A 25,963-nucleotide genomic window follows, 5' to 3' on the forward strand; every position below is an offset into this window, starting at 1 on the left:
ACAAGGGCAGCTAGGTAGCTTGGTAGATAGACAGTCAGATCTGAGACGGGAGGTCCTGGTTTCAAATCTAACCTCAGACATTTCCCAGCTGTGTGATCCTGGGCAAGCCCCATTGCTTGACCTTTAGTGCCCTTCTGCCTTGGAACTAATATACAGTATAAGACAGAAAATTGTTTGTTTTTTTTATTTACAATGTTTTTCCATGGTTTTAAGATTCATGTTCTTTCCTTCCCTTCTTCCCTCCCCATTCCTGGAGCTGACAAGCAACAGAAAGTTTTTTTTTTAAAAGAAAAATACTATCAGACAAGAGAAAAGCTTTCATTAACCTGTGGCTCTCCTCCTGAAGTCCACTGGCCCATGCAATTGAGGCCTAGAAAGGATCAATGGAAGGGAGGAATTAGTATAGGCAGTGTCAGAGGGCTGAAGTCAAAGCTTATTCTCTCCTGCCATCTGCTGGTCTTTTTTTACTCATTTCCAATATCTCCTAGATGGAGAAACTGGAGAAATCTTTAATACTGCAAAAAGCTCTTAGGAGATTGATTGATTGATTGATTAAGTTTGCCATTTCTGTACAATTTTATTCCAAAAAGCTTTTCATGAGGACGGGGTCTCACTCTGCTCTCTGGGGTCCCGGGAGAGAATCTGAATTACCAAACTTCAGATAACAATTATTAAAAATTGTTTCTGTGTCATTGAAAAAATTCTAAAAGTTAAAAAAAAAAAAAGTTAGTGCTCAAAGAGTCCAGGAGCAAATCACCACAGCCTCCAAAGCTTTGGCATTCTCCTAAAAGTCTAAGGCAGTGACGGCAAACCTTTTAGAGATGGAGTGCTGGGCCCCACCCCCACCCAGACAGCGTGCCACACTGCCCCCCTGCAAGAGATCACAGGCTGTGTACCCCCTCACCCCACACAGGGGAGGGAGGAAACGCTCCCATTGGGCTGCTGGGCAGAAGGACGGGTCATGTAAAAAATGTCATCTAGCACATGGAGAGGGGAAGGGGAGCAGCTCCACCCAAATCCCTCTGCCTTTCTAGCAATGAACTCTGGAGCGTGCCCACAGAGAGTGTGTTTACAATATGTGTGCCACAGGTTCGCAATCACTGCTCTAAGTCATATCTAGTTCTGGGTCAGCCTTGGGTATTACCACATTAAAATCAAAGCTCTTAGATGTTGTATTAACCTAAATCACTGCACAAACAATTTACTGGGCTCCCACTGGTTTCCTTCAATAGAGGACATCTCCCTCTAACTTTCTAACCCTAACACAACAATATTGGGGATCCTCAATAGTCAAGAATCCCCAAGTTGTCTCCCTAGTAAGGAAGGGTGGCTGTGGAGAATTGGCCCTTTATACTATGACCAAGGGGTTACCAAAACACACCCCAACTATCTCAAACCTGCCCCTTCTTACACTGGATTATTGTGGGGTTCAAAAGAGATGTTTGTTGATTGATCAATTAAGTTTGCCATCTCTATATAATTTTATTCCAAAAAGCTTTTCATCAGGATGGGGTAGTTAACCTTAAAGCAATGGAGAAATAGCCATTATTATTCATATGTTATATTATTATATAATGTATTAATTATATGTTATATCATTTATATATAATTTATTATTCATTATTATTATTATTAATGATCTTCTTGTTTCTCACACATAATACACTCCCTCCCACCACTTAGAAGCCTGACTCTCCATTAAAGCTTGGCTCAAAGTCTTCCTCTGACAAGATCTCCCTAGGAACTAGTGCCTCAGTCCCAAATTGTGCCGAGTTTATTCTGCCTTTATTTATATGTGTGTATATATAGGGGCAGCCAGGTGGTGCAGTGGATAGAGTGCTGGGCTTGGAATCATCCGCATGACCTCAAATCTGATCATGAGACTAGCTGTGTGACCCTAGAAGAGTCATTTCACCCTATTTGCCTCAGTTTCCTCATTTGTAACATGAGCCAGAGCAGGAAATGGCAAATCACTCTAGCATCTCTGCCAAGAAAACCCCAAATGGGATCGGGAAGAGTCAAGAATGATTTAACAACAACAAATGTGTATTTATCACCCCTTATAGAATTCTTTGCCATCAGGGACCATTTTATTTTTGTAGCACAATGCCTGGTACCTAGTAGGAGCTTAATAAATGTTGGCTGAGTCATGGACTAATTCAATATAAAATCCTGTTTGGCTTTTAAAGCTCTTCCCAGCCTGGTCCATTCCTGCCTCTCCCTTCTCCTTACCCCACTGGACTTCTTGCTATTCCTTCAAATGACAGGCCATCTGACTCAAGAGGCTTTTTCAAGGCTGTCAACCATCCTGGAATGCCTTCCCACTCAATTACCCTTTCTGGCTTCCTTGGCTTCTTTCAGGACTCCGCTCAAGTCATACTTTCTCTAAGAGATCTTTCCTGGCCTCTCATACTTGCTAGCTTCTTCCTTCTGAGATTCTCTCTCATTTACCCTGTATAGATCTCATATGCATGTATATAGTTGTTCATATGTGGTTTCCCCTCATTAAAATGTGAGCTTCTTGAGATCAGAGATTGGTTTTGCTTTTCTTTGTATCCACAACTTATTTTAAACTTATCCTATTTTGAAATTATTATTTTAAAAATCAGTCCTACTTTGATTTAAATTAAATTAATTTTAATTAAATTAAAAATGAAAGCACCTTGAAGTAATGATTAGAGAAATGTGGAGGAAATAGAGGTCCCAGAAAACAGACATTGAGACGTATAGGAGTATATTTCTACACAGGTAGGGAGGCATTAACTAACCACATTAATGTTATGTTCCAGACTAGACTAGAAAAGGATGGGATTCGTTGCTAGCATGAACCTCCTCTCCCCTTCCCTCCCTCCCCAACTGTTCTGAGATCCAATGAGGCAGGGCTAGAAACCTGAGTGCTTCTCATCTGCTGCTTTTCTTCCAGCTGTGAATTTGCAATTCCTTCCCTGATCCTTCTCCGCATGTCCCAGGCAATAAGGATGACTATAACGGAAGAATCAGAGAATCTATAGTTCATTTATGTTTTCTTAATGAAACCATGTTTTATTTGGCCATCAAAAGAATTATGAAATTAAACAGAAAAAGGTTTTTCTAACATGGGTTGGGGGCTCAAAGCAGACATTTAGAGATTTTTCCTACTTATTTTTTATCATTTTTTTTAGCATGTTCTAAGTCTTATTCAAAGGTCTATCTGGAACGTGGCCCAGCCACATTGTCCCTCAATAGCTTGAGAGAACTCAGGGCAGTGGTAAGAGGAAGCAGTCTAAGAATGTGTAGGCTAGTGCCCTCCTGTGAGCTAAGGGGATGCTGAAGACATTGGGAGAGCCCACACATGCACAGTGAACACCTTCTGATGAGGGCACTGGGCTGGTGGCCTAAATATGTATTATACTCCCTACAGTGTTAATTGATTGACAGTCTGTTTCTCTGTTGATTGCAGAAAGTGGGAAATAATAGGGATAATTATAGGTTCTATAACTACACCTGTGCATACACACCTGTCATATATGCAAAGTACCTTGAAGTGCTCTATAAATGTCAGCTATTATCAAACAGTGCTTTTGAACTTTTCAACATGGCAAAAAAAGGAATGAAAGAAGAATGAGGAAGGGCTTAGTATTTGACAGTGGAATATGAGGATGAATGGGAGATTTTAAATGAAAAAAAAAAGCCCCTTTTGATCACATTAGGCTTTTAAACCTCCTTAAAATTATATTTAAATCTTGGTTTTATGTCTGTTTAAAAGTATGCTTTTCCAAAAACCTTTCAAAAAAGCCCTGCTTGTCCTAAAATATTATTTAAATATTCAAAGGACCAAATGAAGCAATATTTGCACATAGGATAAGTACACATAGTAGGCACTTAATACATGCTTATTTCCTTCCCCTTCGATCCTGAATCTATTCACTAGAAATGCTAAACCCCTTCCCAATAAGACACAGAACTTCTGATCTTATATTTATGATTTAATATTGAGCTAAATTGTAGGTGTTTCTGTGTTAAAGGTCAACTCTAGAATGGCTAGTCTAGACAAAGATCCTTCAGGGTCTACTATTTTAATTTCCATTTCAAAAACCATAGAGTGTGCTTTTTCTTCTGTCTATGATTATAACCTATTAACCCCTGAAGTGGTATCATCAAAAAGCTGACAAGGCCAGAGCTTCCCTGGCCCACATTCTTGAGTCTCTGAAAACCCAGGCAAGCTCTGGCTGCCTCTGTCAAAGGTAAATGCTGGAGCTAAAACCCAAGCATTAGAGAGCCCCTGCAAGCTGAGGCCTCATCTGGAAAGGATATAAAATGTCAGGCTTCGCCTTTCTGTTTTTACTGCAGTGGTTACAGGGTGGGGTTGTTGTGGAAATGAAAAAAATAATACTGACTTTGGAGAATTCCCTGCCATTCATATTTCTTTTGCCTGTTTTTCCTGTCTTAAAATCAGACACCTACCTGCTAGGTCTAGGAAACAGCAGGAACTGTTTGGGGGTTCTTGTGGCAATGAAGTGTCCTGGAGTGAGGGGGGCACCAGCTTCCCCAAGTCCCTACTCTCTCCCTCTTCTTGCAGATGCAAATGAGGCCAATTTGGTCCCAAGAAGAGAATTCTGGGGGGTATTTTTGTTCCAACTGGGTCAGGATTAAAAAACTAAGTTAATTCTGGTTTTCTTTATCATTAGGGAAATCAGAAAGATGCCCATCCTCTCTACAAAAGAAGAGCAGTGGTGTGATCTTCCTAAATGAAGGCTCAAGGCTTTGAAGATCCCACGAAGCCCTAAATCCTATGAACTCCAAATGGATGGTAGCCATGGGAGCAGAGAGGAAAGAACAGTTCTGCTTAAAGCAGAAACAGGATTTGGTGACTGATTGACTATGTGGGGAGGAAGAGTCAAGGACAGAGTGTAATTTCAACATTTAGGTGAGTGGGGGATGGAAATATGACTGAAAGAAATCAGGCAAGACAAGTTTGTTTTTTGTTTTTGAAACCTTTACTTTCTCTTTTAGAATCAATACAAAGTATTGGTTCCAAGGCAGAAGGGCAGTAAAGGATAGGCAATGAGGATTAAGTGACTTGTGTAGTGTTACATAGCCAGGAAGTGTCTGAGGTCAAATTTGAACCCAGGACCTCTGGGCCTGGATCCTCATGCCAGGAATGCTCTCCCTCCTCAATACTGCCTGGCTTTAAGTGCCAACTTAAATTCCATCTTCTCCAGGAAGCTTTTCCCAACCGCTCTTAATTCTAGTGCCTTTCCTATTAAAATTTCTACTTTTCCTGTATAGAACTTGTTTTGCACATATTTGTTTGCATGTTTCCTCCTGTTAGATTGTGAGCTCTTTGAGGGTAGGGACCATTTTCTGCTTAGGTGCTTAATAAATGTTTATTGACTGATTCTCCCTCACATATCCACCACAGATGCAGTCCCTCATCACCTCATGCCTTGGATTAATGCGGCCACCTGCTGGTTGGCCTCCTTCCTCGTTGCCTCTTCCTATTTGTCTATCCTCAGCTGCCAAAAAAATAGTTCCCTTCCAAATTCCAATCCCTCCCTATTATATCCAGGATCAAATATAGCATTCGTTGTTGACATTTAAAGACTTTTACAACCTGGCCCCTTAGCTTTCCAGTTGCATTTCTTTGAATATCTCCATTTCTCCTATCTCCCACCTTTTCCCAAGTTATTACCCACATCTTAGATTCCTGGCTCCCCACACATCTCATCCCCTGCAATACTCCTCTCTCCCACCCAGTTCCTTTCCTTTAAGGATACCTTCACTTAACCTGTATATATCTTCTATGCACATTGTGTCCTCCACCAGAATGTGAGCTTTTGAGGGACAGAGACAAGGTCTTTTGGTTTTCTTTGTACCTACAATACTAAGCACCATGCCTAGAACATATAAATGCCTAACAATGTGACTTATTGACTTAATCTTGAAAAAAATATTTGCACAATAATTAAAATAAAATTTAAGGAACATTTAATACATAAGACACAACAAGCTCCTTTAAGAAGTTCAATGTGAAGTAGATGTATAAATGGAGATTTTGAACCTTCGGACTTCATCTCCCAGAAGTCCCTCAGTATTTACCAAAATTCCCTTTAATCTCTCTTGCACCTCCACGTTATTGTTTTTTGTTTTTTTTTTTTTTTTTTTTTTTGGTTTTTAAACCCTTAACTTCTGTGTATTAGCTCATAGGTGGAAGAGTGGTAAGGGTGGGCAACGGGGGTCAAGTGACTCGCCCAGGGTCACACAGCTGGGAAGTGTCTGAGGCCGGATTTGAACCTAGGACCTCCCGTCTCTAGGCCTGGCTCTCAATCCACTGAGCTACCCAGCTGCCCCCCACGTTATTGTTTTATAAGTTCTGTAGCTCCTCCCTCTTGCTCTCTCCTTCATGAGTGTGGCTGAAGTTAGTTTAGTACTTTTCACTCTACTTTTTTATGTTAATTATTAACAAAAACTTTATGATATATTTAGTTATTGAATATTAATTTTAATCTCTACATAGATGACATGAAATCCAAAAATGGAAAAAGTAAAACCAGGATACAGATTCAAATCCCAATGTAAACTTTGAGATTGTGGGCATATCACTGTCTCAGAACAATTTCCTTATCTGGTGTAATTAGAATTTTGCTCCCCAGGACTCTAAACCCCAGCTTCCCATGTTCCTTCTAATGTACTACCGTAGGGAAGTTATGTTGTGTGTAGCTCCGCCCTCTCTCACTCTTTTCCCGGGAATGCAGTTTGTAGAGGTTGGGTGAGTGCCAAGCAGGAGAATTTTACTCATGTGGCTTTTACTCAGGCTTTATACTTTTGTTTCTTTATTTCTTCTACTTCAAGGGATTACTAATAAATCTTATAAAATATAAACCTTGGAATTATTGGATATTAATTTAAAACTTACACTGTAAAATGGGCATAATAATGCTTGCACTACCTATGTGTAAAGCTCCATGAAACCTCAAAATATTAATGCACAAATGAATGCATGTTTTAAAAGTCAATACAATCACAGGCAGCAGTAAGAAAGAAGCAACATATCCAAGACATACGATTAACTGCCTTGCTGTAATCACTTCACATACAGTACATATTACATCCAGTTCTGGGCACTACCCATAAGCAGGCTTTTAGAGAATCTGGATGGTGAATGGCATGATAGCTGTCCAGTTATTTGATGGGCTGTCAAGTGGATGAGATTAGACTTATTCCATTTGGGCAAAGACAGCAGAACTAGGAGCAAAGTGGGTGAGAAGGGCAGGTTTAGTTTAGATTTAAAGGAAAAGTTTCCTCTCAGGGTTCCAGTGAAATGTGCTGCCTTGGGGAAGTAGTGGGTTCCCTCAATAGAGGTCTTCATGAAATGATTGGAGGATCATAAATAAGCTTATTTAACCAGTTCTAAATCCAGGTAACAGTACTACCACTTCGTTTTCAATCCTTTATATTGATCACATGTGTGTATTTCATGGAAGTTTATGTCATATGCTTAGCTGAAACTCAGAATCATTAGCTCCACTGCACTTTCGTCTTACCACACTGCTTGTCACCTTGTTTAAAAAGGAAATGAGGCTACTGAATGTTTAAAGAGGCCTTGCAGTGGGAACCCTACCAAAATTTAGGTCCACCAATTCCTTATCTTTTGGATTATATTGTTTTCTTGATAATGTAATCCTGGAGATGGCCTACTTTACTTCTAAAAGGAAGGTATCTCAGACTATGAAAAATAAATGTAATTCCTACCATAGCTTAAAAAAAAAAATAGAGGCCTTGACCTCAGGAGGCCATCCCATTCAGTCTATACCCAAGTAAAAATCCCTTCTAAAACATGATTTATACCCATACTATTTGACCCAGAGATCCCACTTGCCAATTATATAACATAGAAGTAGTTTTAAGTTTTTAATTCTTTGCTGAATTTTTTAGGGGGAGGTGAAAGTGATATAAAAAACAAGATATCAATAAAAATGTTTTTTCAGGGAAGGAAAAGGTGAATATTTAGCCCGAAAATTTAACAAGGAGGAAAAGTCAGGGAAAGGTATTTAGCTGTCCTCAAGTAACTGAAGCACTGTCATGTAGCAGAATAATTTGACTTGTTAAAGGGCATTAATGGGTGCAATGGGTGGAACGAGAAGCAGATTTCAAATCAATGTAGAGAAAGGCTTGAGGATCACAACAGCTTCCTGAAAGTGGAATGGACCACTTCAGAAAGAAGCAAGTTGTCACTTCACTAGAGGTTTTTAAGTAAAGGCAGATGATCATTTGTCAGGGCGGTTAGAAGAGTTTCTGGCTCAGGAGTAGGTTGAACTAGAGAACATTTGAGGTCCTTTTCACCATTCTAAGACAATAATTCTAAAAAACTGTTTTGCTCTCTCTTTGTCTGCAGTGAGAATACTTCATTGGAGGGTGGAGTATAGGTGCAAGGGAGTCCCATAAATAAGCTAACAAGGCTCTAATGAAACCACAAAATTTTATTTGAGTTTTACACATCAGCCTCTTAGACTTAGAACACACTGGCTCTCAGTTGAATGGTGTCAGGTTAGCTCAAGGATGCTATTTTTTTCATCCAGTGGTCCACAATTGGTGAATTTCCATTTTACCCTGGGAGCACAGGCTAGCCCAATCTCTTTTTTGGAAACATTTTCAGACTTTCAGATGACCAAAGCACTTCTATGTAGGGAACATTGGAAAATAGGTGTTTTTTACATAGTCATAAGATTGGGCTTCCAACAAAATAACAAAGTCACACTACACTATGATTCAGAGGAATTGAGAAACCATCCAGTTTTCTTGTCCTGCTCTCCTGCTCGGAAGTCTTCCCTATTTAACTACTACTAAATTGTGGGAACCAAATTTCATTTTTCATACTGATGCAAAACTGAGAGGAATAGTTTTAGCTCTGAACTAGAGGGAACAAGTAGGGTGAGCTATCAAGATAGCTAAATTACCATCCTCTAAGTTCTAAACTTGGCTTAAAAATGGTTCACACCTTTCTTGAATGAGGGACATAAATGTTTGGGTTTAAATGACCTGCTGAACTAGAGGCTGCAGGAGTAGAATAATATCATGGAGAGCAAATATAGTTTCAACAAGTCTTTATCACACCTGTATTGAGAGAATTCTCCCAGATAAGATCAAAGAAAATTCTCAAGCTATTCATCTGATTCCACTGGAGAGAATGCCAGTTCTTAGAGGGTGATGTATCTTCTGCTAAGGCACTGTAATCACCCCTTTCTTCCCCTTTTCCCCCAAGCCCACTCCCCATATATACATACAATTCCCTGTAGCTTGATGACTGACCCTAGACCAGCTAGGGTGGATATGATACAATGTAAATGTAAAGTTTGAAGAATATGATACTACAAAAAATACTGGAGCCAAAAGTATGAAATAAATCAGGGGGAAAACTGAGATACTAATGTACCTAGTGTACTTGGACACATTAGTCAAGCTGGTGGCAGTTATGAAAGTTCATGGAAAAACCTAAAGTTGCTCATTGAGATGAAGGCTCAGAGGAATCAAGCATGGTGCTGGGTACTGAAGAGTAGAAACTAGTCAAACAACTTCTGTGGTTAGAATCCAAAGGACACTTAACACAGTAGGATTAGATTGCTAAAAGGAGAATGATTCTGATTTGAATCTGTGGAGTGGATCTGAGAACCTGAAAGAAAAAAAATCTGGATTTTTTTAAAACCCCAGGAGCTAAAATATTTCAAGTCTTGAACTAGAGAGTAGCAGTTGGTCCATTCTCCCATTGCCAAAACTGTAATATGATCATAAGGGTGAAGGATAGAGGTGAGATCAGCTGTCTTGAAAGGCAATGAAAGAAGGAAATTTGATTAGAGATGGATTAATATTTTAAATTGGCAAAATGAACGTGAATTTGTATATAATTTACCCCATCAGTGTAGTTTATCCTACTGAAAGTCCTACATCAATGAAATTATTCATCTTTTGAATTATTAAAGATTCCCCTCAAATTAATAAAAAGAATCAATATACATTTTAAATTGACTGACATTTTCTGTATAGGAGCATCATGGAAGTAGAAGGGGCTAAGTTCTGAATCCTAGATCAGTTAAAAATAGAAATTCCCTGGGCGAGGAGTGTGGGGAATAGCAATGGAAAGCAAACAAAGATAAATAGTAGGGGAAACCAGAATTGTTTGGATTATAGCATGTTAGTTGGAAAATACCTTGAAATATCCAAAGCAATTGTCAGTATGTGACAGATGGGAACAGGGCTTCCTACTTTTTAAATAACTCCATAAATACCTAGAATAATATCACTAGATTTTTCATATTCAATGATGATGTTTTATTCTTTTCTAATGGTAAAACCCAGTAGTTAAAGGAGGGAGACTACATAGGAAATCACTACTTTCTAGACCCCCACCCCTATTCCCAAGCTCTGCCCAGTAAACTGGAATCACATGAATTTTTCCTGTCCAATTTTGCACATCACCTTGGAAACATAAATAGATCTTGGGCTCTGCAAATGAACAGATCTACTTTAGGTTGCAGTATTTCTTTTAGGTTAAAGCTTTTCCTGGCCCAGAGTCATTAAGTGTGAGAATGTGGGCTATAAGTAAGGTAAACTTACTTAGGTTACTACTCCCTTGCAGTGTTTTTGTTTCTCTTCGTTTATCATCTTTTACAGGGCTGAAATCACTAAAGTAATTAAACATGAGATGATGCAACTGTAAGAAACTACAAAAATCATCTAAACTTTTATTCCAGATCAAGAAGAGAAATCTAGAATCTGGTGTCACAACTATAAAGAATCCTGCTACTTCAAGACCACAAAGCTGGCTCATTGATTGTGAAACTCTTTAATAAATTTTCCATCTTTTTTTTCTGGCATTATACCTCTTTGGGGATTATTTGCCTCTTGCTGCATTTGTTAGCAAGAACCCTAAAGATAAGGTTCACCTTTGAAATGGGGATTAAAAACCTAGAAAGAGGTTTAGAAAGCACCTCCTTCCCACTATGACTATTTTATCTAGCTGATCTCAGTGAATCCCCGACTATCACCATACTTTGGTTGCTAAAGGGATTTTTAAAGTACTGGAAACCTGAAACATATTTCAGAGAGAACAGAGATCATTGCACTTAAAAACCCAGAAGCAAGAAAGGGTTTTTGGGTGGATGGCATGCCTCATTAAACGAGACTGAGGCAAATAAGACTGAAGATCCAGAGCCTAGAAGTTGGATATGTGGCCAGAGTTCTGCAAACAAGCATGAATCCCAAGCTCAACAATCAAAGACTGTTCCTTTTTTATAAAATAATATTGTGAGAGCCAATGGATGACCTTCCTCTTCTTAAAAAAGCTAGAACTTGGAAGCTTGGCTAAGAGATCACAGGATCACTCTGCTGATAGGATATAAAATGACAAGAGAACATGCATATTAAATTTTTCCTTCAGTCTGAATTCAGAGTGAAGCATACTATTTTTCACCATTTTTTTGTGGGTCTTTTTTGTGGGATGTCTTTTCCCACATGACCAATATGGAAATATGCTTTGCATGATATCACATGTATAACCTATATCAAATTGCTTACCATCTCAGTGAGGGAGGAGAGGAAGGAGAAAATGTGAAATTCGAAATTTTAGAAAACTAATGTTAAAAGTTGCCTTTATATGTAATTAGAGGGGAAAAGTAAAATACTGAAAAAAAAGTTTCCTTGAACAAGTTGAACAAATAATGAGTAATTAAGTCCCTCTTAACTTCCTTAGTTCAAAAAAGCATAGGCCCAAATTCCCGTAATTTCAAGCCCCATATATATCCATTTCTGACTAGCGAATGGGAGAAAACACACTTCCCAAATGTCTTATTCTATCATACAAAACATACACACGGGGGTGAAATTTACAAAATAGGTGGGTCTTCTATGACATCTGTTTTCAGAGAAATAATATCGCAACACAAATACTTCCCCAAGTTAGTTATTTTGGAAACCCATTCCAAGAGCAAGTAGAGCCAACTCTCATGAGGAGCCAAGACATGTTCTTCTGGTACAAACATTTCCTCATTCTTAAAGCTACATATTTGCTGTCTCCAAGCTCCACTGTTTTACATGGGATCATTTTCCACAAACAAAAAACGAACCAGATTCTCAAATCTCCAAAGTTAATGATATTCATGTAGGTTTTAAGTGGGTTTTTTTGGTATGCAGAACACATCTGAAAATCAAAATGTCCGTATCTGTCCAAAAATTCAAAGTCCGTTTTCTTCTTTCACATGAATTCATCTGAATCATTGCCATCCTGTGAAAAGAATTGTGAAACCATTACAATAGCCTTGAAAATGAAGATTTCCAAATTTTCTAGTTCCACAATTTTAAAATATATATATTTTTTACCATCTGCATGCTCCTACCTTTCTTGGTTGTTCACAGGCAGTTAAACAACCATCCCTCTATCAGCTCCAAATTATTGCAACTGGGATAGGAGCTATTTTCTAGGGTGGCAAAAGAAGTCAGATGACTTTAAGTAAATATGTATGCTCCAAGTTATCAAAGGGATTACCTAGTTTAGCACTAGAGAAAATGTAGTAGTAGTACACGAGGGATTTTTTTAATCAAACAATAAGAGAACTAATTCCAAATGAGTGTCATGCTTTTTCAAAGTATATCTTGACAACTAGGTAGATTATGGGATTTGAAGTCAGAAAGACCAGAGTTCAAATCCTGTCTCAGACACTTACTAGCTGTGTAACCCTGGCCATTTAACCTTGTCTAAGTCTCAGTTTTCCCATGTGTAAAATGGAGATAACAATAGCACATAGCTCATCAAATTGTTGTAAAGACCAAAGAAGATGACATGTAAAGTGCTTTTTAAAGCTTAATTTACTATAAATGCTAGCTATTGTTACTGTTATAGTGCTCTCAGAATATTCCTAGAATTCCTCTTTGGAAATTCCCTTTAAAGACTGTATCACTCTGGCTACATATTTTTGCTATGGGGGGCTTTGATTTCTCTGAAATATCCAAATCATTAGTAAACAAGTAGGATGAATCTGGAAAATTATTTGACAAGGGGAATTTTTTTTTTTTGGTTAAAAAATGAGATATCTATACAATAGTGATACTGATTTTCTTGTGTGTGGCTCACAAATGAGTTCCAAAGATAATACCCAAAAGAGAGTTCTAAAAACAGTTTAAGCAAATGAAAAAAACCATTGGGATAATGCCAGACTCTTCTAAGCTGACAATTTTGGAGGTGATGATACACATTATTTGGTCAATTTCTAGTCTGTCAGAAACTCAGCCCTATTTTATATACATGGTTCTAAACCTTCCCTTTCTGTCTTAAAGCCTTTCTCTTCAAACTGTTTCACTATAGGACTTCTCAGGAAAGTGAAAGAGGACTGAATCTAAAAACTCGATCATTTTGAGGCTTCTTGGCAATTTGTACAAATACTGGACAAAGAAGTACAAGGGTCAAAGAACACTGAGAAGTCTAGTGTTCGCCTGTAGATTTTAGTTTATGGTCCCCTAAAATCAGGTACAGTTAGTCAAACCACAGGAAAAATATATCTTGTAAAACTCCAGTCATATAAACACAAAAGGCAGAACAATACAGATGTTTGTTTAACATCTAGACACAGGGAGAAACTGTAGCCTTTCTCTGAGAAACTACCAAAAGAAGATGAATTTTCTATTGTTCATTCAAGTGCCAAACTGAAATAAAAGTGTTCATTAAGGCTGAAGACAACCTTAAAGGCAGGACCACTGAAATCTTTTCTATGTAAATTTCAAACAAACTGATGATTTAAAATTTTAAATTCAAGAGATTTAACTGACGACAGTGAAAACTCCTTAGAGTCTAAATCCTATAACTGGGGCTCAGTAATGGCTTTTAAACACTCAAATTATTGGTCTCCTGCCTCAATATTTCTATTTAGCTCAGTAAACATTTCACTATACCAATCAGGTTTGTTGCTATTGCTGTTGTTTTTACCATCTATTTATAAGATGAGGCATGGAGTTGGGGGTGGGAAAGGCACAATAATTCCTTGTGCCCATACAATTTGGGACAGTAATTAATTTGGTTCAGTTCTTCCTTGGAAACCTGAACCAGATTCAAATCTATTATAAAAGATCAAGCTTGGCAACCCCTGCAAAGGAGGAAGCACAAGAGAAGCACGAGGATGGGAAGTGGGGTGGACAAGGAGGGGAACTGAAGAAGGGAACATAGGAATGAAGATCAAGAGGGTTAGAAAACCCTTGCTCTATGAATTTCATTTCTTAGCAGAGAGGTTTTAAACATCTGTCACTAATCAGATGGCATTTATGCACACACATTAAAAAGTTCAAGATTAACTCTGCCACAATGTCCAAAAAGTTTTAATTCACTTATGCTTGGCATGGAAATATTTAAGGTCACAACACAAGCTGAGAGCCAGATTTTGATGAAATTCATCCGGAAATATTCTTTATACAACAAATAACAGAGAGCTTTTATAAACAATGTTGACTTTGGACTTGGGATGTACCAAACTTTTCAGTAGAGTTTCAAGAATTCCAAGCACAGGGTCCCTGAAGTGATAAATATGTATTACTTGTTGACATGGATACTTTGTACAAAAGTGACACCAGGGGCATGCCTAGAACCTTAACTAGGAGTTTTAATATCACTTCTCTAATGTAGATGTGAAAATGATTTCTCTGAGCCACCAATCAGTGCTTCACTAACAGTAGAAATTAAACCTATTGGCCTTATTAATCTTTTAGAATTAACAGGGTCTCAAATACTTTCCATAAATGGCTCTAATATTATATTCAATGGTCTAAAACATGCATTAATAAAACTAAATACAAAATAAAATTACTTAAATATTTGCAATAATCTTACAAATACATCCTCTCTTTATGAGCATCAATTTTAATGTTTTGCAAAGGACATTAATTATTAAATGGCCCCAGCTCTACAAGTTTTAAAAGAAGTCCTGAGAAAAGCAATTTTATGGGATTCTTAAAGGCGGTGATAAAAATCACAGATGATATATTTTATAGAATGTTTGCCTCATAGTATGTGAGAGTAAATATATTAAATATAAATATTATGCTCTTCATCTTACGAAGAAACTGAGGTTCAGATAAATAAATGAAATGACCCAAATAATGGCACTAATTAATGACAGAATTAGGATTCATATCCAACTCTGTTGACTTTAGGTTCACTGCCCTTTCTAGCAGCTAATCTCCTTATTCAAATGCCATGATTATCACATTAAGAGTACAAAGCATGTTTTCTTCTTTGTTCTGTTTGGAACTTGTGAAACAAAGAGTTAAAAACCTCTGTTGGATAACACATGAATGTGAGCACTAATATTGCTACTGACTCTTTTTAGTTTCGATGAACATTTTGTTTCTGGCTCTACTTCTAGCAAGAATAAGCTGCCCCAGGGATTATAGAAAGAAAATTTTAAAAAATATAAATAATAAACACTCTTGGATGACCAAGGCAGGAAAAGGCAAGAGAAAAATAAATAGAAGAGACCAAAAAGATCACTAACAGTGGAAAAAAAGTATAATGATCTCTTGACATTCATAATTTCATTTTTAAACATCCCGGGAGGTAAAAAGATGAAAAGTGATGCTCAAGGATAACAGACTTCAGCCCTAGTGGACAACAGACGCCAACTAGTCTAAAAGAAGAATATGAAACAGGAATATCACCAATAACAATTCAATTCTTCCTAAATGAATTATTTTAAATCAAGATCATGTAAAGATATGATACTAAAACAAACAAAATTGCAATATACCTGATTTGAAGACATATTTTCAGATTTCATTAGTGAAGAATAACTCCTAGAAGAGAAAAGATATTTCAAGGAGTGTTAGAGTTTTTCTGGAGGAAGGGGATATTATGTTTATCCCTTGAGGTCCCAAGCAAACCTGTAGTGGGGTGCAGAATTCCAGCTCAGGGCCTTCTGTGTTGAAGCAGCCATCTGTGTGGGCCCAGAGCAGAAGCCAGGAATCCCGGCTAGGGCTGTGGTGAGGACATAGATCCCAGTTTGGCATGGTTGGTGGACTCAAAGTTGGGCCCCCTGAATCTCTCAACAAAGGCTTAAGAGCAGGGCAGTCTACTACTATGTGCATGACCTGATCAAGCCCAGAGTGAGACCAAAAGCTTCACCCAAGCCTAAGGCTAGAATGTGAGCTGTCCCTAATCTGACCAAAAGCCTACACCAAATCTGAGGTGAGAATTTTAGCCATCAGCAGTCTCAAGGGTTAACTGAAACAACAGTGGGAGGTGGCCCTCAGGCCATCATACCATCTTAGAAGAATTGAAACTGGCAGAAACCCAGAAATAAAGGTAAGGGTAGCATCAAGGAAGGACTGATGCTTAAGAGGGGTACCCTAACCTCCAAGAGAACAAAGCCTACCTATAAAAAAGGTTGGAAAAATGAACAGATGACCAAAAAAGCACCTAACTATAGAGAAGTTTATGGAGACAAAAAACAAGACATAGACACAGAAGGGGACAGTGAAAGCAAAGCTAACACATGCAAAGTCCAAAAGAAAAATATGAATTGGGTGTATATTCTGGAAGAGCTCAAAGTGTATTTCAAAAAAGTAATTAAGGGAGGCAGAGAAAAAAATGGAGAAGAGAAATGAAAGCAAAGCAAGAAGAAATGCACAAAATGAAAAAGGAGGCTCAAAAGCATTCCTTAAAATCATTCCTTAATGAAGAAAATCATTCCTTAAAAATTAGAATTTGGCAACTAGAAGCTAATGCTGTCATGAGACATCAAGAAACAATAAAGCAAAATCAAAAGAATAAAAAACAAAACAGAAGAAAACATGAAATATCTCATTGAAAAAAATAACTGACCTGGAAAATAGATCCAGGATGGACATATTAGGAATTATTAGACTACCTGAAAGCCATGATCAAAAAAAAAAATTCTTGGACATTATAATGCAAGCAATTATCAAAGAAAACAGCCCAGATATTCTTGAATAAGAAAATAAAATAGAAATTGAAAATTCACAGATCACCTCCAGAAAGAAATCCTCAAATGACAACCTCCAAAAATACAATAGCTAAATTTAAGAACACCCAAGCCAAGGAGAAAATACTTCAAACAGCCAGAAAGAAACAATTCAAAAACCATCGAGCTACAATCAGGATCATACAGAACTTAGAAGCTTCCACATTAAAGGATCAGAAGGCATGGAATATGATATTCAAGAAGGCGAAAGATCTAGGTTTACAACCCAGAGTCGCCTATCCAGCAAAACTGAGCATAGGGGGCAGCTGGGTAGCTCAGTGGATTGAGAGCCAGGCCTAGAGATGGGAGATCCTAGGTTCAAATCCGACCTCAGACACTTCCCAGCTGTGTGACCCTGGGCAAGTCACTTGACCCCCATTTGCCTACCCTTGCCACTCTTCTGCCTTGGAGCCAATACACAGTATTGACTCCAAGACAGAAAGTAAGGGTTTTTTAAAAAAAACAAACTGAGTATATACTTTCATAGGGAAAAACGGTCATTCAATAAGATAAAAGATTTCCAAATACTCCTGAGGAAAAAACTAGACCTAAACAAAAAATGTGAAGTCCAAATATGAGACTCAAAGAAGCCTAAAAAGGTAAATAATCTTAAACATTATTCTTTGTAGTAGAGCAGATAGAAGGACTATACTTACAGGGTGAGGAAGTAAACTGATTATGATGATATGAATGCAAAAATAAAAATAAAAAATCAAGGGGTGAAAAAGAGGATTGCACTGATAGAAAAGGGAAGGAAGAGATGGAATAGAGTAAATTATATAACAAAGAAGCATGAAAAATTATTACAGTGGAGGGGAGGATGAGGGTGGTAATGGGCAATGCTTAAACTTTACTCTTATCGTAACTAGCACAGAGAGAAAAAAAACAATCATCCTCATTGGAGTATAGAACTACATCTTACCCTACAGAGAAATAGAAGGAGAATAAGACAAGGGGGGAGGAGAGGAATGTGGGGGGTGTTAAAAAGCAAAACACTGGTGAGGAGGAACAGAGTGAAAGGAAACAGAGCAGAATAAAAAGGGGAAAATAAAATGGAGGGCAATATACAGTTAGTAATCATAACTGAATGTGAATAGGAAGAACTCACCCATAAAATGGAAGGGGATAGCAGAGTGGATTAAAAACCAAAATCCTATTATATGCTGTTTACAAGAAACACATTTGAAGCAGGATGACACGAATAGAATAAAGGTAAAAGGCTGGAGCAGGATTTATTATGCATCATCTAAAGTAAAAAAAGCAGGAGTAGCAGTAATGATCTCAGACAAAGCTAAAGCAAAAATAGGGAGAAACTAAAATGAGTTTTAAAAAAATACTATATTCATACAATATTACTATTGTATAGTCATAAGAAGTATTTTTAAGGCACTGGAAAACAATGAAAGTAATTAAGAATTTGTTTACATTTCCATTGCAAGTGGAGAGAAATAAAGACTAAAGATACTATTAAAGCAACTGGGAAGAAAGTCCACCAACCTACTCAACATTGTGCATGGTAGGTTAAAAAAGAAGTATAAGATATGTTCCCTGGTCTGAATTTGGGAGATAAAACTCTACACATGAAAAAAGAAAGAATAAATAATTATATGGTTCGGACTATAAGTGTCAGAAAGAAATGGGATTTGAGACAAATTTAAAGGAATGGAGAGGATCCTGGCAGAGCTGTGAGGAGACATGTAAAGAGTATAGTGGACTGAGTGTTGGACTTAGAATAAGGAAGACTCTCACTCCAGATACTTACTAACGTTATAACCCTGAGCAAGTCATTTAACCTCTCTAGACCTCAATTTCCTCATCTGTAAAAGGAATGAGGTATTGTAAATGATCTCAAAGGTCCCTTCCCTTTCAATTCTAGACCAATATTTTTAGATGCAGAGAAAAAAAAGAGCAGAAGTGCAGAAACAGGAAATTAGTACAACATGTGGAGAGTATTAGGAAGATCAAAGCTCATGGGAGAGAAGAATGAAAAATAGTCTGCATCATAAAACTTAAGAGAGGCTTTAAGAGATAATCCTTACTTTATAGATAAAGAAAGTAGTGGAATTGGGGTTCAAATCCAGTTATTGACACCAAATCAAATGTTCTTTCCAATAAACCCAGGTGGAAGCCAAAGAGAATAGGCTCTGAAAATCAAGGAAACTCTCCAATGTATGTGAATAGACAATTTTCAATCTTTTTCATTCTGACCTTAACACTAAATTAAGTATTAATATACAAAGTAAAATGCAAAAATAGAGGATTGCATAGGAAGCTGCAAATTCTAGTCTATGTTTTTAAATGCTTCATAGTCCCCTTTTCTTTTTTTAAATTTAGCTAACTCCACTAATGCCCAACCTGTCTTCTGCCCAATTCTCTCCCTATCTCCTGAACAAATTATAAAATCCTTATAGTGGAAAACTATAGTCCAGGGGGCAGCTAGGTGACTCAGTGAATAGAAAGTGACTCTGGGCAAGTTACTTGAATCTATAGCCTAACCCTTACCACTCCTGCTTTCAAACCAATATACAGTAATGATTCTAAGATGGAAGGGAAGGGTTAAAAAAAAGATGAATTAGGAAGTGGATAAAAGCATGTTTTATCATCAGTCCTCTGGAATCATGGCTGATTATTCCAATGATCAGTATTAGTCTTTCAAAGGTGTCTTTCTTTACTATTTTTTGTATAAATGGTTCTACTGGTTCTGCTCATTTCATTTTGCATCACTTGATATAAATGCTTCCAATTTCTCTGAAACTATCTCTTTATTGATTTCTTAGAATATAATAACATTCCATTATATTCCTATGTCATCATTTATTCAATCACTCCCCAACTGGTGGGCACCCTCCATCTACCTTTAGTTTTCAGTTCTTTGACATTTCACAAAGAGCTATAATAAATATTTTTGTACTTAAGGGATCCTTTAATTTGTTTTTTAATTGGGTTTTTTTTTCACTCTACTGAATTGTCAATCAATACAACCTTATGAAAACACCCTTTAACCCAGAGATTCAACTCCTAAGTAAATATCTCAACAAAATAAAACATGCCCATTAACTGGGGAATAATAGCCAAACAAATTGTGATACATAAATGTAATACACAATGCTATAAGAAACAACAAATATAAATACAGAGAAACATGGACTTTTATGAAATGATGCTGAGAAAAATAAGCAGTAATAAGAAAACAATATGCAAAATTGTCTTCAATAATGTAAATAGTACAATAACTACAAAACAATAAAAACTGAATTAAAAATTACAAAAAATAAGCATGGCCCAAAAAAAAAAAAAAAAAGGAGTTCTGAGAAAACATTCTCATTCACTTGCTAATGTGAGAGGTACATCAGCATGGAACACCATATATATTTTCAGCTTTTTTTCAATGTACCTATCAATTTTTTTGATTGCCTTTTCCATTCTTTTTATTCAAAACAAATTCTTTATTATGAGATGGCTCCCTGGGTGGGGGAGAAGGTTACAAAAGATATCAATTAAAAATTACTTTAAAAAAAAGCTAAGAAACATTTGGATGATTTGCTAGGTGCTACAGACCCACAATTGGTGACAACATAAATGGGCTTTCAAGGAAGACTGGAGGAGGTAGTATAAAGGCAATGAGATTAATTATAAGACTACTGTAATAGTCCAAAGTGAGGACCTAAACTTGTACAGGATATGAAAATGATAAGAGATGAGTCTAAGAAATCACCCCACCCAAAAAAAGATTTAATAATCAAATCATTGATTGACATTAAGGTAAGATTTCTGGTCTAATATGAATGAAGAACAGTAATAATACTAAATTTGGGAAGTGGAGAAGTGAAACTTAACTGTGGAAGATAAATATGGCTTTATATAGGACAAGTCTGGGGAAGAGCCAAACAGATGTCCTAAAGACAACTGGAAATTAGGCATGATAATACAGGTAAGAGGGGGCAGGCTAGGTAGAGCTCAGTGGATTGAGAGTCAGGCCCAGAGACAGGAGATCCTGGGTTCAAATTTGGCCTCAGACACTTCCTAGCTGTGTGACCCTGGGCAAGTCACTTAACCCCCATTGCTTAGCCCTTACCACTCTTCTGCCTTGGAACCAATGCACAGTATTGACTCCAAGACAGAAGATAAGAGTTTAAAAAAAATACAAGTAAGAAGTCAGAGCCAGAGATACAGATTTGAGAATTATTAGAATAAAGATAAGAGTAGAAAAGTTAGAGATGATCCTTCCAGGGATTAGGAAACAAGACTGAAAAACTGAAGACTAATCCTCAGAAATAGTTATGGCTTAGAAAGGAGAAGAGGTGCCAGCAGAGAAGAAAATCAGGTAGTAGAATGCAATGTAACTGAAATCAAAGAAGGAAATTTTAAAAAGGAAAAATAATATAACACAGATGATAAGAGATTGAAGAGAATAAAGAGAAAATATCATTGTATTTGGCTAGAAGAGTTTAGAGCCATTCAGAGATGAAGGGAGTGAAGGAGGAAGGAAGGAGAAAGAGAACAGAGAGGAAGTAAGCATTTATTAAGCACCTATTATGTATCAAGTACTGTGTTATGTAACAAGTGGATTTGGGAAATGTATAAAACTACATTTCCCGTGATCCAACATGGTCCAACTGGTTTCCGTTTCCGACGTCTTGACGCAGGGGAGCGCTTAAATCTCCTGGGTTAGGAGGGAGTGGCCTCTTCTTTGACGAGTAGGGCTTGGCTAGGAGGCAGTATGGAGGCGGCAGTTTTGAATGCTTACAAGCGCGTGGTCTAATGATTTTATCTATCAACATGGCTTTAATTAAAATACTAATTTATATATTTATACCAGCCTTTATCATTTTTCATATTAACAGTTAAGCACTATACAAATATCTCATTTGGATAGAAGCCAATGAGAGAAAAGGATACAGATTCACATAATAGTACAAAAGTAAAAAGGACAGTATGGAAGAATAGAAGCAAGAAGGAAAGGCAGTAACTAAAGAAATCAAGAGTAGGGTTGGGCAGGGGGACAAGGGGTTGTATTTTCTGTGTATGTTTTAAAGACTGGCTTAAGCATATCCTTAGGCACATATAGATTCCTATGAAATAAGAAACTGAAGACTTAGGAAGAAGAGATTTTATTGCTGAAGTAATATCCTAGAGCAGAGATTCTTTACCAGAGAAGAATCCATTAATTTCTAAAGCAATATTTTGATAATGGTGTTTTAATATAGCTAGTTTCCATTGCAATTTTACATTTAAAAACATTATTCTGGGAAGGAGTCCATAGGTTTCATCAGATTACTAAAAGGGTCCACAACACAAAATAAGCTAAGAATTGTCCTAGAGTAAATAGAAAAAAAAAAAAAAATGATGTTAATTTATAGAAGAGTAGCTCGTTTATCTCTGGAAATAGAAGAAAACATAGGGTTAGTTATAAAATATAATTCAAGTAGTAAGAACAAATGGAAGACCCCATCTTTTAAGTGAGGTTATCTTTAAAGGCTATGAAAAGGAAAATTAAAGATTGAAGAAAATAAAGAACCTAAAACAAAGACTGGGAAATGAACTAGAAGTCAAAGATGAATATGAAATACTAATCAAGACACTATATCTAGAGCTGGAAAGCATGGAGCTGTCATGAACCACTACTGCAGAGCTATATATTATCTTCCTGCTTCAAGTGACACAAGAAAAAAAGAGGGGGAAAAACAAAACCCTAAAACAACAACAACCAACTGTAAGGATCTTTAAGGTTTAGGGTCAACACCAGGGCATCAGAAATTCATCTGAGAAGGAAGTCAGGGAAGGGCTAAAAGGTATATAAGAAATCATCTAGAGGAGGGTCAAATTTGTACCCAACAGTCCAGAAGCAGATTAAAATGTTACTGGCAAATGTTTGACAAAATAAAAATAAAAAAATTCAACACAGCACTGATAATGTTAATTTAAAGTTTTGTCTATTTCTATTTCAGTTGGACAACAGAGATCTAGTCTAATCCCTTTATTTTATAATGGAGAAAACTGTAAAACAATCTCTGAAGTCAGCCTCACAGTTCCAACTCACCTAAGTTCATCCATTTCCTTCTTCTTCTTCAATTCTTCTTTCTCTTTCCTCTTCATTTCTTGGATCTGGGCTTTCTTCTCATTCCTTTCCTCTCGGTCTCGGCATTCCTTCTCTGCTGCTAGGTCTGGAAACCGCTCCATTTTGGTCTTTTCTAATCGGTTCAGAATCTCATTTACTTTCTTCTCTACTGTTACAATTTTCACCTTTGTGAGGGGAAATTGGGGAGGGGGATAAGAGAAAACTCTTTTATTCTTTGGAATAAAGTATTCTCCTGTTTAAAGGTGGCTGAGGGAGAGGAGACAAAGGAAACGTCAAGGAAGCCATTCAGAGAGTCATCAGTTACTGTATATGGGGTCAGTTCCAGTTATTTTCTTTTTTTAAACATAATCCTCAAAACATTATTCTAAAGTAACAGCAATATTGTGGAATGATCATATATGATTTAGCTACTCTAAGCAATACAATGATCCAGGACAATTCTGAGAGACTTATGACAAAGAATACTATCCATCTCCAGAGAAAGAACTGTTAGAGTTGGAATATAGATCAAAGCATATGACTTTTCCCTTTAATTTATTTGGGTTTTTATTTTTGGGTTTGGTTTTATATGATTATTCACTGTCAAAAAATGATCAATATGGAAATGTGTTTACACGTATAATTCGGTTCAAATTGCTTCCCAGCTCCTGGAAGGGGGAGGGAAGGGAGGAAAAGAGACAATTTGAATCTTATAATTTCAGAAAACTTAGGTGGAAATTTGTTATTACATGTAATTGGTAAAATAAAATCTCTTTATAATAAAATAAATAAAAGATATGTATTGCATTGTATAATATTGATATACTGACTAATATATAACCCAAGTTTTATAATAAGGTACTATAAACACCTTGTAAAAGAAAAAGAAAAAATTCAGACTTTTTCTCTGGTAGAGGAAGGGGCAAAAAGCTTTACTAAGATTTATCATATCACAAGGGTGCTATGCCCCTAACTCCCCCTATCATGGAAGAGATACCTGTACTGTATTTATACAAAAACCCATTTCCTTCTAAACATGGATAAGAAGTACTTACATCCTTTTGCCTGTGAAATCCTATCTGTCCCACATCCATGTCTGCTGTTTTCTTCAGGTTAGACCATGGTGTATATACCACATTAACATTGTTCATCTTGCAGCCTGACAAGAAAAACGTTTCACGTAAAGCAAGAGAAGACTAGGTGATACTTTTCCCCTCAAACGTCCCATCAACAATCAAAAGTCAACAAAAACAAAGCTAGTCACAATTAAACTAAATATCATCAAATTAACAAAATATTGTCATTTGGGTTTTTTTATTACTCACAAAACATGGTAACTGATGCATTAACACACAAACCAATGTAGAATAGCAGAAATAGCACCGGGACAAGAAATAAAAAAACCTGGACTTTGGTCTTGCTTCTATTCTATGTGACCTTAGGCAAATAAACCTCTCTGGTCCTCAGGTTTCTTTGTGTGTAAAATGATGAAGTTGGACAAAGAGTTACCTCTTAAGTCCTTACCTATTCTAACCTTATGATATACTTTTGTAACCCCATGCTAGCCAGTTCTGAAGTACTAAAAACTCCATGAAGTAGAGTTCTCAGAAAAGATATTCTACTTTCCTTTTCTTTTTGGGAAAAAAACAAACAAACAAAAAAAACACTACAACCAGAGGGAAAAGAAAATGAAGAGCAAATTCCCAAATCCTTCCAGTGCAAAAGTCTTGGAGAGCATCAGGAAAAAGAATGGCAGCAGTTTGAGGGGCTGCAGGAGAGTAGAACATGGAAGTCTATGGGTCGCTGGAGTGAGAAATAGAAGAGTCTTGGGTGATGACTCTGCCTCTGCAGGAGGAGACATGCTAAGGGGGTGAGATGTTCATTAACAATCTAAGCAAATGTGAACATGGCACCTAACTTCTCTGGGCTTCAGTCTGGTCCTCTATAAATGAAAGGTTTTGATTAAAAATTATCCTAGTTATGAATTTTTATTGCCAATGCTAGCTCATAAGCACTGCTTTGACTCTGTCACACTGTTTCCAACAGGAAGGGAGAAAAGGGAGGTATAAAAAAAGAAGGGAATAAAAAAGGGATTCAGTGTGTTAGAAACCTGAGTTAGGGGTTCCATACAATGGTAGGGGGAGGAGTTGGGTATGAAGGGTTTTCCTTTCCTTTTCTCTAGATTCTGGAACCAAGGAAAAGGCGATAAAAGACTGCAGAGGACTAGAAGGAACACAGAATTTCCATAACTTTTACCAATCACAATTTCAGTCAGTGAATATGAAAAGGAGGAAGAGAAATGAGAATAAAAGTTAAGGGAATGAGAAAGATTCTTTAAATTGGCAAATTTCATTAGAATCCTGCTTCTTATCTATGAAAAGCTAAGTGCCCTAAAACAAAAAAGGGAATTTGCCAATATGGAAAACAGAAAACTAGGGGCTTTACAAAGCAATTAAGAATAAGACAGTACAGTATTTTTTAAAAGGAACATCTGACTTCTAGCCACCAGATTTATAAGTCTGGAAAGTCTCTTAGGATCTTATAGCCATGATTTTCTCATCTATAAAAAAAGCCAAGACTACATGACCTTTAGAAAAAAATCCTCACATAAAATCTTATTTAAAATTATACTTTCTTTTTTTGAAATATAGATTGTACTAGAAAATGTAGAAAAAGGGCCTAAGTGATGCAGTGAATACAGTGCCAGACCTGAAGTCAGGAAGGCTCATCTTCCTGAATTCAAATCTGGCCTGACCCTGGCTGGGCAAGTCACAAACCCCATTTGTCTCAAGTTTCCTCATCTGTAAAATGAGCTAGAAAAGGAAATGGCAAACCATTCCAGTATCTTTACCAAGAAAATTCTAAATAGGGTCACGAAGAATCAGACATAACTGAAAATCAACAACAAAGA

The 25,963-nt window shown here is 37.0% G+C and overlaps 1 protein-coding gene across 1 annotated transcript in view; it reads right to left on the minus strand.

Moving 5' to 3' along the window:
• Positions 1–11,607: 11,607 nt before the first annotated feature.
• Positions 11,608–25,963, minus strand: part of CCDC25 (coiled-coil domain containing 25) — a 41,705-nt gene continuing 27,349 nt past the window's right edge. Inside the window, exons 6-9 of the mRNA XM_044663773.1 lie at positions 24,108–24,211; positions 23,035–23,237; positions 15,762–15,807; positions 11,608–12,256 (exon numbers count right to left, since the gene is read on the minus strand). Of these exons, the coding sequence (XP_044519708.1) occupies positions 12,227–12,256; positions 15,762–15,807; positions 23,035–23,237; positions 24,108–24,211 (383 nt within the window). The 3' untranslated portion in view covers positions 11,608–12,226. The remainder of the gene's footprint in view (positions 12,257–15,761; positions 15,808–23,034; positions 23,238–24,107; positions 24,212–25,963) is intronic.

The sequence above is a fragment of the Gracilinanus agilis genome, chromosome 2 (genome assembly GCF_016433145.1).
Source record: "Gracilinanus agilis isolate LMUSP501 chromosome 2, AgileGrace, whole genome shotgun sequence".
NCBI classification, from domain to species: domain Eukaryota; kingdom Metazoa; phylum Chordata; class Mammalia; order Didelphimorphia; family Didelphidae; genus Gracilinanus; species Gracilinanus agilis.